Source organism: Pseudophryne corroboree, chromosome 8 (assembly GCF_028390025.1).
Source record: "Pseudophryne corroboree isolate aPseCor3 chromosome 8, aPseCor3.hap2, whole genome shotgun sequence".
Lineage (NCBI taxonomy): Eukaryota > Metazoa > Chordata > Amphibia > Anura > Myobatrachidae > Pseudophryne > Pseudophryne corroboree.
Window position 1 is genome coordinate 293,839,613 of NC_086451.1, and position 13,952 is coordinate 293,853,564.

Consider the following 13,952-nt stretch of genomic DNA (forward strand, 5'->3'; position numbering starts at 1 on the left):
ACTCAGGGAACAGTAGTCTTGTTTCATTCCCTCAGCACTCTAAGGCATTGGTAGGCAACCCTCAGCTTACTAACAGGGTATGCTGGGAGCTTTAGTTCATCATGCAGGTTGTCTTGAGTCTGCCTTACTGATTCAAATATGCACTTCTTAATGAGCCTCTCCCTCCAGCTGCCATTATGTGCAGGCTTCCTACGGTTACATTCAGTCTCCTGTGTCATCTATCTGATGACACTAAATAACTAACAGTGCAATATATCCCCTAAACATTCTTGTAGAGAAGACACGCAGGACATAACATAATGTACAATAATTCTGGCACAGTGCAATAGTGAGAATGATCTGAGGCTACACGGGGGTGACCCTTGACTGACGGCTCACTGAGCTTCACAAGACATTAGTCAAATGTGGTTCATTAATATTTTATATTCAAATGATTTCTGCAGGTGATTTGCAATGAAAAGCACACATTTATTTCATCGTTGTATGCGGGACATCATTTATTTTCAAAACTAATTAGGACATACCTCCATCATACCATAATAAATAATAAAACCCACTAAGCTGATAGTAAAGCTAGCACCTATGCTACAGCTGGAACACTCTCACAGTAGATACATATGACTGAGACTATCATTCACATCATTGGAGGCATGTTAAAGTGGTTCTGTGCTTCTCAGAAAACGACAACCCTCGCATAATTAATATAAATTCAGGATGAGAAATGGCTAGGACCTTGTGCAGAAAATAAGCTTTGGTGCCAACATTCAGCATGATCAATGTGCCAGTAAAATTCAATATCTTGAACTGTTCCAGATATCAATGCATAGACTGTAGGGTGGAATCATCCAACATCCAGCCTTGCTAAAATCTGTAAAGGCAAAATCTAACTGCGCAGGTAGAAATCCTCTGATACATGAACACTATCATATTAATCAAATATCAGTTTGTATAATGCTAATGTGATGGATAAACAACATACAGGCTGTGGTTTAAGCAAGCCACCGGATAACTACAGTTGATCAGTATGTCATAGCATTCACTAATCATTCAGCCTAGAGACAAGCAACCTAATTATCCTATAACCTCTCGCATGCTGGAGAGGATCACTGAATAGCTACGTACAGTAGGAGCCGGGTGGGGAGAAGCGACAAGCAGCAGAATCACTTTTTGCATTAGCTTCTAGAACACATATGTTGATCAAATGGTGGTCGCTCAACCTTACTAAGCAACAACCTCATGATAACACAATGTGAACAAGAGCCCCAAAAACAAGCACGTAGGTATAATATACCTTTGTGACTTTATAGTATTCTCAGGATTGTTAGGAAATGCTGCAGCTGCATGATGTTGAGAATGAGATGCACTTTCATTTTATACTGATAAGAAATGAGAATATTGTGCTACAGACACCTTTCAAAAAAAAATTCTTTACTATTTCCTATACAATATGTGCAAATGTTGGTTACTGCAAGAATATGTACATATGTTAAATTTAAAGAATTAATATACATTTAATCGTAAGAATTAAATGACTTCTTCAAGTTTAATCTTTCTGGAGATATTAGTTTGGATTATTGCACTAGGGGCAGAATGCTGGCTAGCAGGAAAGCTGTGATCAAATGCCAATCACATACAGTTGAGTATCCCTTCACCAAAATTAAAAATCCCAAATTTTTGGGTCCCCTACTGAGATAATGACATATATATTATATCTATCAATATATATCAATATATATTTCTCATTATCTCAGTAGGGAGGAAGTAGTTAAAATGACGGGATCACGGTGGCCAAAATGCCAACACTGGAGTCCCGAATGGCAGCATAATGCTGGCATCAAAATCCCGAAGGAGCTTTTAGCGGAACGCTATCACGTGCTGCCACGAGATGGGGGGGGGGGGGGGGTGATGGTGTAAGGTTAGGTTTAGGCATTAGAAGAGGGGTTAGGGTGCAGGGACAAGGGGGGGGCATGGTTAGGTACCACGGAGGGGGGGTTAGGTTTAGGCAGCGGGTGAGGGAGGGTTAGGGTACTCAACGTGTACTATATACCACACTGACACTTACCAAGGAAAAAATGCAGTAGCTCTTGATGGGGCAGGGCTGGGTAAATTGAGCAATTATGCCATGTCCCCTCATGGCAGAATGCTGTGATTCTCGGATGTATGGGAGGGGGTAGAGCCAAAATTATTAAAATAATCCAATTACAGTCCATCAGGGGAAGTTTCCAGGTACTCACAAACCCACCCTGCATGTTCCACTGTTAGTATGTGTTCTTGCTATAATGGCACATGGCACCTGCCCCAGCTGGTAAAACATAGTAGTGGTGGTTGTAGCAATTTAGAGGGACACAATGGTTTTTGCCCACCCAATTTTTTACTACCAGCCTAGGCTTCATGGGGAAGAACCTACGCCTTTAAAAGAATAAAAAAAAAAAGTGCTGCGGTTTTTGGAGCAAGTCTGCCTTTTGGAAACCATCAGGAATAGACAGTGGTGCCAAAATTACCTTTAGTAAATCAATTGATTTGTAGATGAAACCACATTAATCAGATGTGGATCGAATCAAGTTAAATGTGACTGCAAAGCCACCTCTTAGTAAACTTGGCCCCACTTTTTTTTTTTTGCTTGGGGGAAGGATATCGTTAACTAGTTTTTTTGTTTAAAAGTTTTGAATAAAAACTTTTTGAAAAAAAAATGTTATTGCCATAATTTAGGACTATAATCTTGCTGAAGCAGCTAAGCAATACTCCGCTGTCTCAGCAGTGCTGGCCCAGAGCGCTAAAGGTCATATCAGCGTCGACCTGCAGATCTGCGAATGATTGGACATGCTAGTTCATGCATGTGCAATGGAATAGAAAGCCCACATTTGGGGTTTTAGCTCTGCTAATTAATCAAAAATTTGTTAAAAAAATAAAAAGGCTTTGCCACTTTTTCAGGATTTTTTTTTTTTTTTGCCCACCATAAGTCGGTATGCCCCATGATAAATACGCTATTAAGTCCTGCATTTTTAATGTACATAGTCTCATAGTAAGCAACATGAGCCTTTATATAAGCATGCATTGTATAAGGGCATATTCCTAATACAACACAAAAAAGCTCACGGACAGTAAACGATGTCTAATATGGCAATAACCATGTTCAATAATTTAAATGGTAAGTTACATTTGTTACAAATAAGTTATTCTTACGCTTAAAACAAAAACAATATTGTTTTTTTACAAAAAATATCAAAACACTTAAAAATGACAGATACCTAATGAGTATTTGTATGAACATATTGTTTGCAAATAAATTGTTCAGAAAATCGGTTTCTCACTAAATATTTTGAAATCATTTTAAACAACTGGTTTATAAAAGTAGGTTCCTGATAAATTACTGTGAAAAATAAATTATTATAAAAAATGTAACCAGGTTTCATAATACAAAACATTTTGAAGGCTGAAAACAAAGAATCACAGTGTTTTCAGGAGTGACAGTGACAAGGCAAGTGTGATTTACCAGGGACAGACACCACTGATGTGCAAAAAATTTTTGTCTTAACATTTGCCTTACCTCCCATATCGCAGGGGTGAAGGCGAGATACTGAATGTGACATTATCGGGGACAGAGATTCACAGCTGGTGTGTCAGAAGATAGAATATATTTGTGTGTCACAATGCCAGACTGGATGAGCCACAATTCAGGGTAATAAATATATATGAAACAGAACAGTACCCTTATCTTGCGCCCAAACAAAAGCTGCACTATGGGAGAGATCCCTGTTGAAGGACCTCAATTAAATTCACAAAAAAACACAATTCCCAAGCGCGCTAAATGAGACGTATTTACGGAGATTCTTCCAAGGAAACCCACATGGGTATGTAGTATTCTGGAGAATAATAATAACTGGGGACCTTTTTCAAGGTGTGAACTCAAAAAGGGAGTATCCTCACAATCACAAACTGGATTGATAGCTTTTGACTGACAGGCCAACACGTTTTGTCTACACGACTTCATCAGGGGTAGCAATACGTAAGTGAAACCTACTTGAAGCTAATAAACTTTGTATATGAGGAACCAAAGAACCTTAGGAATAAAAGTTCATCGCTTGTAAAGCTCTTAATGAGAATTTAAAATTGTAGCTCTTCTAGAGATTATTGGCAACCATGGGCCAGTGTTAAATTACGACCACCTGAGTATAGTACTCAACTCCTATAACCATAGAAATTTCGATTCAAGCTTTAATACGGAAATAAATGTGTCAAGTTAGTATAGCTGGTTTAACAGACATAAGCACTGAAACTTCCTCTATACAGTTCACAAAAAGATCCCTAGTAAGTACAGCAGCAACCTTATGTGTGGAAGTAACAGATTTCTGTTACTTCCACACATAAGGTTGCTGCTGTACTTACTAGGGATCTTTTTGTGAACTGTATAGAGGAAGTTTCAGTGCTTATGTCTGTTAAACCAGCTATACTAACTTGACACATTTATTTCCGTATTAAAGCTTGAATCGAAATTTCTATGGTTATAGGAGTTGAGTACTATACTCAGCTGGTCGTAATTTAACACTGGCCCATGGTTGCCAATAATCTCTAGAAGAGCTACAATTTTAAATTCTCATTAAGAACTTTACAAGCGATGAACTTTTATTCCTAAGGTTCTTTGGTTCCTCATATACAAAGTTTATTAGCTTCAAATAGGTTTCACTTACGTATTGCTACCCCCGATGAAGTCGTGTAGACTAAACGCGTTGGTCTGTCAGTCAAAAGCTATCAATCCAGTTTGTGAGGATACTCCCTTCTTGAGCTCACACCTTGAAAAAGGTCCCAAGTTATTACTATTCTCCAGAATACTACATACCCATGTGGGTTTCCTTGGAAGAATCTCCGTATATACGTCTCATTTAGCGCGCTTGGGAATTGTGTCTTATACTATATATATATATATATATATATATATATATAGAGAGAGAGAGAGAGAGAGAGAGAGAGAGAGACCGAGACAGAGATCCAATAGATATTATATACTGTATGAGCTGTTTTTTAATTGTAAATGACACACATTAGCTGACTGTTTCCAGACACAGATTTTTATTTATTATTAAATATAGAACAATTAGCTATTAATGGCATTATTATGGTAAGCCTATAATTGAGTTTTAAAATGTTAACATTGTAAGATTTTAGAGCACCGCATGTTCTATTTAACTTGGGCTAAACTAGAAAATAGGTTAAAAAAATGCACAAGAAACACATTTCTAAGCTTTCTGTCAGTGCATGTGTGCGTGTGCAGGAGGCTTGTTAGCATAAGTACATACTCCAATTGTGAATTCTCAATTTTAGTCCATAAGTAATTCCAATGGAGTTAAAATTGAATGTACAGTTTGCACATCAGTGGTCCGTCCCTTTAAAAAATTCATCTGAGCCATTGTGGACACATACCCTGCTTAAAAAGAATTGTTTAATATGGCAATAAGGCACTTGCAGCAGCATCCACTAAACAACAATGTAGCTTAGCACACACTACTGCTAACCAAATGGCAGGTCTGTTGAAAAGCACAAGATGCTCAGTATATATGGAGGCAGTGTTTGTCTCCTGTAAAACAGATACTATTAATATTTCATGGTAACCCAGCATTGTACATTCAATATAAAATGCCTAACTCGCAAGCAGTATATGACTGGGAACACCAAACAAGCTTACATATATTGTGTTGCCAATGTCTGCCTTTCAGCTACGCCATTCCTTGACAATCCTCATCATGCCGCTACTGTCACTATCCTGCGTTGTGTTGGCTGCCTCGAATGGTTGCCTGCAGAGGTGGCCAGTTAGGAGGTGTGTATAGCTAACAAATGCACTACTAAACATTTGTCAATGGCTAGTTCAGCTAGAAATCACTAACATGAATAGACAGGATCATAGTCTCACTTCCCATCATTTCCTTAATCAACATCTATTATGACGCTGATCCAAAAATCAGAAGTTTAAAAGAAAAATAAATGTCTACTATCTAAAATTTATAATCCACTGGGCAGTAGATGCCTTCTATAAATCAATTTTATGCTGCACCAGCCCATATCATATGCATGACATAGTAATATGTGGAAGAATTAATTTACTGGCCAATTTATTATACATCTTGCATCCGATTTCTCATCCAGTCATTCATACTGTATTACAAGGTGGCAAGATCCCCTCAACTTGTAAAACAAGCTGCTACTTACTGATGGACATCAGCCATCAATGATTACAAAACATTGATGGTTTGAATTCAAAGCTTTATGTTTTGTCAGCGATGGCAGGGGTCAGACATACAGTATCTCTACATAAGAAAATTTGTACAAACAAAAGGACTTGTTACGGACTTATCACTTGCTAAGTATTTATTTATCTGTCTTACTGAAACGGGATTTAGCGCCCATTCTGTAATTCATCTTTGTATTATCTGTTAGCAGGATTTTGTGGTCCGTTTTTACAGAGGGCAGCACAGCTCCCCAGATTGTGCCTTGGGACATTTACCTTTATATTTGTATGTCAGACATACTGTATCACTGCCATCTAGTTCCTGTAGTGATGTGGCAACCGTTCTTTCTTTCCCTGAAACATGTTACTTGACCCTGCCCGCCCATCATTTGTACCTTAGCCCACCATCCCAATGCTGCCATGTCCCCACTTGACACCCACTGATGGTTGAAACCTACAATTATTTCCATTGATGGTTTCCTACCATCAATGGAAAGTACCTATGGCACATTGATTGACATCGGAAGTGTTGATGACCATCCATACTGCTGCATTAATGCTTTCATTTTAGACAATGATTTCTTTTAAATGAACCGTTAACATCAGGGTGCCAATTCTACGGGAATGGGAATGGCCAAGCAGATGGGGGCACTTTCTTTACACCAAAGCCTTCTTTACTTTCTATGCTGCCCGGTGAAGGGGGCATCTTCAGGACATCTTGGGGGCCTTGCCGTGCCTTGTTGGCAGCCTGAGCCCCCAAGTAACCACCACCCCAATCTCCATCTCCCACAACCCCTATTAAGCATTACAGATCAACAACGTAAATGTTGTAGAATCTTATTTAAATCCTGACAGAAAACTTAGATTACCATGAAATATTATTGCATATCATTTGATTAAATTGTTTGTTAGTCTACATGTATTGAGTTAACTGATCAATCATAGGTGAAGTCCCTAAAATAATTCTATGTCTGCAGTGCTGTCAGATCAAGGAACTGCTCAGAAAATACAAAGCATGAATCACTTAATTGTCTGTAGATACATAAAATTGATTAATAATGCTCATATTTGTTTCTCATTACGCTGATATTTCTTCCATCTGCTGCTGAAGTGTGGTCATTTTTACCCCTCTCCTGGCATTGGTGCTAGACACAAATCTGGTATATAATAGAATTTGATGTAAGCAAAACCACAGAACCAATGAAAGGAGGGTTAATGAAATTGTACAGTATGAGGCAGTGAGTGTGCCAACTGGCACCCAAATCATCTAACAGAAGCCGACACTCAGGGAACTGTGTGAATAAATCTTTCCACTCATTCATGTTACTTCTCAGTTCTGTCAAATTAAGTTTATAGTAGTATATGTTGAAGTTGTCGGTAAACAGTAAAGATGGATATGTAGTATTGTTTATCCCTTTCACTGCAAATGGTAGAATGAATTATGCTTCCCAACCCCTATCTAGTTACCAGGCATACAAGAGTAAACTTTGAAAAGCTCTTGAAAATTAGAGTAACCCTTTAACTTTAAAAGGTGATGGGCTGATACTGTGTCAGTAGAAACCCTCAATGATTTGATTTAATCTAGCATTCCTAGTTCCACGCATCCAGGGGGACTTGGATATTAATATAAAACAGACATGGAAAGTAATCACTAATACACTCTAAACATTCCCTAGTACAACTACACGTGTCTTGATTGTTACAACACTGTATAACAATACAATTCACATGGTGTCATCCTCAGTCAGTAGAAGCACCATGTTTGGTACTTGGGACAACTCATGAATGGCACACTTGCATACAGTACATCATTTTGAAGCCTGCTTCATCACTATAAAACAGTTGGTTATCCCCGTCAGGTTGGGTCACATGACATTTATGACAAAAACTATAAAACAGAAAAACAAAAAGTGTGAAAGCTGTAATTGGATCCTTTAAAAAGCACCACTGTGCTGACCAGCTCTTTTCTGCTGTGTGATCCTACTCACTGGGGACACTGGTATATTTTACATGGAGTCCCCAAGAGAGTCAGAGTCATCCAGGGACAGGGGTAGATACAGATCCTGTAAAAAAATAGCAAAAGAGGGATGTGTTAATATCATAAAACTGAGCTAGCTACAATTAAATAAGACGAGAGCTGAATAGGCTTAAGGCTATATAAAAGTCCTTCGTTTTTTTGTAATTGTTTTAGAATTTGTCGACTGTTGCTGGGTCGATTAGGCTTGGGGAATTTTTGTGAGTGATCAGGATTGGCCTATCAGGGAGCTTTTAGGAATGTCTTGCTTCATAAGGCTGGGGTGAGCCTGGCATCCATCTTATGGATTGGTGTTTGTCCCTCCCTCCCCATTTTTTCATTCTTTGTTCTGTTCTTACTAGCTCCTTGTTTATTAGGTGCTGTTGGGTGAGAAAGTGCTACAAACCAGCGGCCGCGTAAGGTGTTAGAATCCGTTGTGGAGCACATACCCTGTAAAAGGTGGCTAGTATGGCCTAAAACTGCTGGAGCACTTTGGGCATCTGTCTCTGTGGATACGCTTGTACTATCTGATAGAAGGTGTTGTGGGCCTTCACAGCTTAGCATACATTTTGTCACAGGGGGCGTATCAGTCGCCTCCCAATATTACTTCAGAATCATTTGGTTGAAGCTGTGTGTTTGTAGCATCCTTCTTAGATCTCAAAAAAATAAGTAAAAGTTTAAGCTCAGGGTCATACCTTATTAAATCCAAGTTATGACCTTCAACCAAACCAGTCTGTGTCCGTGTAGTTATTTTTAGTGATAAGATAGTTAAATAAGTTGTAGATATTGTTGGTTAATTGCAATAAAATTATGGATGCCTTATAGTTGTTTTGATTGATCAATCAATCAATCAATCATGATTCAGTAATGAAATCTCCTGGTACAAATATTCCTTCATCCACAATATATATTATTGATATACGGAAGAACTATGCTTGGAATAAAAATTAGTTTGAAATCCATTGTGATTCTTATACTACTTGCAAGTTCTAGAGTTCTTTTGAAACAATATAAATATATTCAATTGTCAAAATGGAAATTTAGAAGTGGAAAATGTAAGTAAATAACCGAGACCCCATGAGCTTTAGTGAATTTGATTGCTTGACAAATGTTAGATGATTTTTATAATTCTAGTAAAGTACAACGGCATATTAAATGATAATAGTCAACTGTTATTAAAGTTATTCAGATGGTATGAATATGGGCAGTTCATTTGTTTTAGTTAGAATTTATCATCTGCACCTGAAACATTGTCTCAGAAAATCCCCTAATACCGCCTAACAAACTAATAATAAAAGTTAAACATAGACTTATTGCGTTATATTACACTTGACTATCACAAAGAGTGTTTGCCATGGTAACTACTGTATAGTAGTTACAGCCAAAGAAAGAAAGAAAGTTATCACTACCACTCTAAGGGGAAAACTGTGAGGGGAAATCTTAAAATAATAATCTTTATTACTACAAATATACATAAAACATTACTACCAAAATATTTATGTTAATATTCATTAAGAAGTCAAGTTTAATGTAGTGAAGTTACAAATTTGAGAAAAGGCATCTACAATATAATTTACCTAATCAAGGGGCCAGAACTTTATGGGCCCCATAGTAACATTTTGAAGTGGCCCCGGCCTCAATGCAATTAGATAGTACATATTACCATTAGACAGTACATATTATGCTACACTGTAGTGTACCAGTACATATTGGTAGACACTAACCATTATAGCTATGCCGATGGACCTAGTTAATAATTGGTTGAAAAATGACCGCCATGCATTATTTTTATTTAATTAATTATTATTTAGTTCTCCCTGTGTATAGACGTGGTGTTCCAGACAAACACTGACGGGATCTCTAAAGCATTATACTATGGCTTTCTACAAAGTGCTTTGGTTATTACCATGGTACTTTACATCATTTCACTGCTTTTTAATTATATGGTGGATATCAATTTAGAAAAATTACATTAGCATAATTTCATGATTCATATGTAACATGATTCCATAATAAATATATACATATTTACTCTACTGGGGCAATTTCACTTGTCATCTATCTAGAAAATATAAGATAATTTAGCCAGATAGAGTTGTGAGTAACAAGGTTTTGGGGGGTTGGGATACCAATCATGAAGGAGAAGAAACATAATACCTTGTGCTTGCGAAGACTTCCAGGACTGGTTGGGGTGGAGATTGGGGACTGCTTGGATTTGGGCGTGGATAGCTGACTGCTTGATGTTCCATTAGCTGTTAATAAAAAACAAGTAAGATTCATTAATGATTTATTGCAAATTGTAGAGAATATACAGGCATACTGTATTACTACAATCATCCTTCATCCACCGAACAGTATGGAGTCTATCTCTCAGCCTACCACCTTAGAGAATGCTATCTGCTAAGTAAGTGCCTGATGCCATATTTCTGTTCTTGTCTTCTGAGGAGTCTCATAACAACTGTATAAGACAGTGTGGTAATTATGGCCCAGCACCTTATTTAACTGTAAAACAGCACTAAGACCAGTGGTGATCCCAGGCAATCTTGGTCTCGCTGAGGATATCCATAGTACCCCACTCAACAAGTCTGCTTCTCTAACCCCCCCCTTCTGAACACAGAGCAGAGCTTATATTGTTCCTGTACTCAGAAATTATACAGCATTTACCACTGAAACATGATAACTTTCATGCCTATAATCTTTTATACACAGTAAATGTTAGGGTTACCATAAGCCTGGTAAACCTTTTATCTGTTCTCTTTTCGAATGGTAAATTCTCTGACGTACAGATGTGCTCCAGACAATTTTTGAGGGGTGCACTCTGTGCCGTCCCCTCGTAGGTCCTGCATCCCTATAGTAACAGAGGTGCGCTGCTGCACATGTGCAACCTCTAACCCAATGCGCCTTCTGCTCATGTGCGTGTCACCACGTATTCTTCTTCCTCCATCCTCTGGACAGAGAAGACATGCTCCAGATTATCTCTCCATCTACTCTGAGACAGTGCTTCAGATATACCGGTGTATAGCTCTTGAATTTATACTGTTGTTCTGCTACCCCCCTACTCTGTCATACACATGTATCAAGCTATAGCCTTCATATCAATCTGCCATTGCCTTGAGGGTATAACATGACAAAATAAGCTTGCATAGTTAAAAAGGGTGATCTAAAGAATGAAAGCCTGCACCCTGCACATCACAATGTATCATCTTTTAAGAATATGTTATTCCTAATGGAAGTTCCTTATAAACATAAGTTCTGAGTATACACTGAGGTCTAACTTATTTGCTACCATGAGAACCCCATATGAGTATGAGGAGACTTCCCACCCACTGGCATTTGTCACAATAAATATTTCAGATGTTGATGTTCTGCACTTATAAATTCGCCAATGCTTAGCTTTCACAGTAAGTCAAATCTTATGCCTAACTATATTACATACCTTGGTATTTACAGAATGAACGATCTGTGCTCAGGCCTGCTGGAGGCCAGACCTTAGCAACATCACCATACCATTGACATGTACAGAATAAGACAGGGTGAAAGATATCTAGAGGACAGAGGGAATATGCTATTTCTACCTTTCTGTTAAATCCAGCATGCCTGCATGATTATATGGACAGCTGCTGACATTTAAGCAAAAGGGAAAAGATCACCAATGTGAAAATAAGACTGAAATAAATCTAAAATAAATTATTTCCACTGTGAAATTCTTATAAGAAGCTGTGACATACAGTATTATCATACACCAAATTAATATAGTTGTAAACTTGCCTGCTGCCATGGTCTTAATTTGTGGTACATAATTTTAGCCACACAGAAAACTAAAGTTACTTAGAAAAAAGTAATCTGGGTCTTGGAAACTAGTTGTTCTCACTTTAGTTATCTCTAGCCAATCGAGTTCAGTACAGGAATACCGACTTAAATCGAAATCCAAATAAGTATATATATATATATTTCTGTATATACATACAAAACAGTTCCAGAGTGCACTGTTCTATAATTAAATTAGATTATATTTGATTTTCAATATTCGTATATATATATATATATATATATATATATATATATATATATATATATATATATATATATATATATACAGGTTGAGTATCCCATATCCAAATATTCCAAAATACGGACTTTTTTGAGTGAGAGTGAGATAGTGAAACCTTTGTTTTTTGATGGCTCAATGTACACAAACTTTGTTTAATACACAAAGTTATTAAAAATTTTGTATTAAATGACCTTCAGGCTGTGTGTATAAGGTGAATATGAAACATAAATGAATTGTGTGAATGTAGACACACCTAGTTCAGTGCACAAAGTTGCAAAAAATATTGGCTAAAATTACCTTCCAGCTGTGTGTATAATGTGTATATGTAACATAAATGCATTCTGTGCTTAGACTTGGGACCCATCGCCATGATATCTCATTATGGTATGCAATTATTCCAAAATACAGAAAAATCCGATATCCAAAATACCTCTGGTCCCAAGCATTTTGGATAAGGGATACTCAACCTGTATATATATATATATATATATATTCACAGTTCAAAAGGCCAGCATTCCTTTGTTACATAAATACTTGCGTCCCGGTGCCATCTAATCCCACAAGGGATACATTGTATATAGTTTGCAGTAGTGGCACTCAGTGACGACTTCTCCACAGAATTAAACACCATCACTCTGGATTATGTCAATGTTTCAGGATCATTTATTTAGACCCTTTCGTTAGGATACAATCCTGAGGAAAGGGTCTAAATAAATGATCCTGAAACGTTGACATAATCCAGAGTGATGGTGTTTTAATTATTTGGAGACGTCGTCACTGAGTGCCGTTACTGCGGACTATATATATATATATATACAGATGTAGCCATGCTAATCGTGGCTCTGTCTGTGCCTGGGCACGCCTGGTAAGGCCGACCGCCGGGAGTGAACGGGGCGCGTGTGCATCGTACACACGTACACGCCCCATTCAAAGTGAACGGGAGTGTCTGTGTACACACGGCAGGTGCGCATAGGCACGATGCTTGCCCCCACCTGTGATGTAGCCACGCTCAATAAGCATGGCTCCAGCTGTATGTAGTATTTTTAGACTAAATGCACCTGTTATATGTATTTTCTTTTTTCATGTTGCTACAGTACATTTAAATGCAATTAAATGTGAGGATGCCAATTCCAAAACAAGTCATGGGAATCCTGAATGTTTTTTGCACTGCTTATACTAGAAATAACTGATTGGGTCTTGACTGATCACAGAGTAAATATTAGGGAGACTAATGCACAGAATGGGATGTGGAACTGTAAAAAGGGAGTAATACAGTAACATGTGTCAGGGAGAGTTTGTACGTAAAGGACCAAACAACCATCTCCAGAAAACATCATATACAGATGTGTCCTCATACATCTAGCCTCTATAAGCCATGCAGTGTGAGATGGGCAGGGCTTGACTGGCCCACAGGGAAAACCACTGGTGGGCCCCAGAAGTTTGAGCGCCCCCAGCTCCAGGCAGTGTTTGGCTATCACGGGTGTGTGTGTGTGTGTGTGTGTGTGTGTGTGTGTGTGTGTAGGGGCAGTGATGGGAACGGGATGGGACTGAGCTCGTAGCTGGCTCACCTCTGATCTCTGCAGACAGAGAGGGGTGGTGGGGGGTGCTTTCCCCCCCCCCCAGGCATCCCCCCAGCACACTTAAAAAATTACCTGTAGCCATACCTG

At 38.2% G+C, this 13,952-nt stretch overlaps 1 protein-coding gene across 1 annotated transcript in view; it reads right to left on the minus strand.

Moving 5' to 3' along the window:
- Window positions 1-4,914: 4,914 nt before the first annotated feature.
- DCX (doublecortin) overlaps window positions 4,915-13,952 on the minus strand; it is a 199,445-nt gene continuing 190,407 nt past the window's right edge. The window contains exons 6-7 of the mRNA XM_063937320.1: window positions 10,392-10,486; window positions 4,915-8,283 (exon numbers count right to left, since the gene is read on the minus strand). Coding sequence (XP_063793390.1) covers window positions 8,227-8,283; window positions 10,392-10,486 — 152 coding nt within the window. The 3' untranslated portion in view covers window positions 4,915-8,226. The remainder of the gene's footprint in view (window positions 8,284-10,391; window positions 10,487-13,952) is intronic.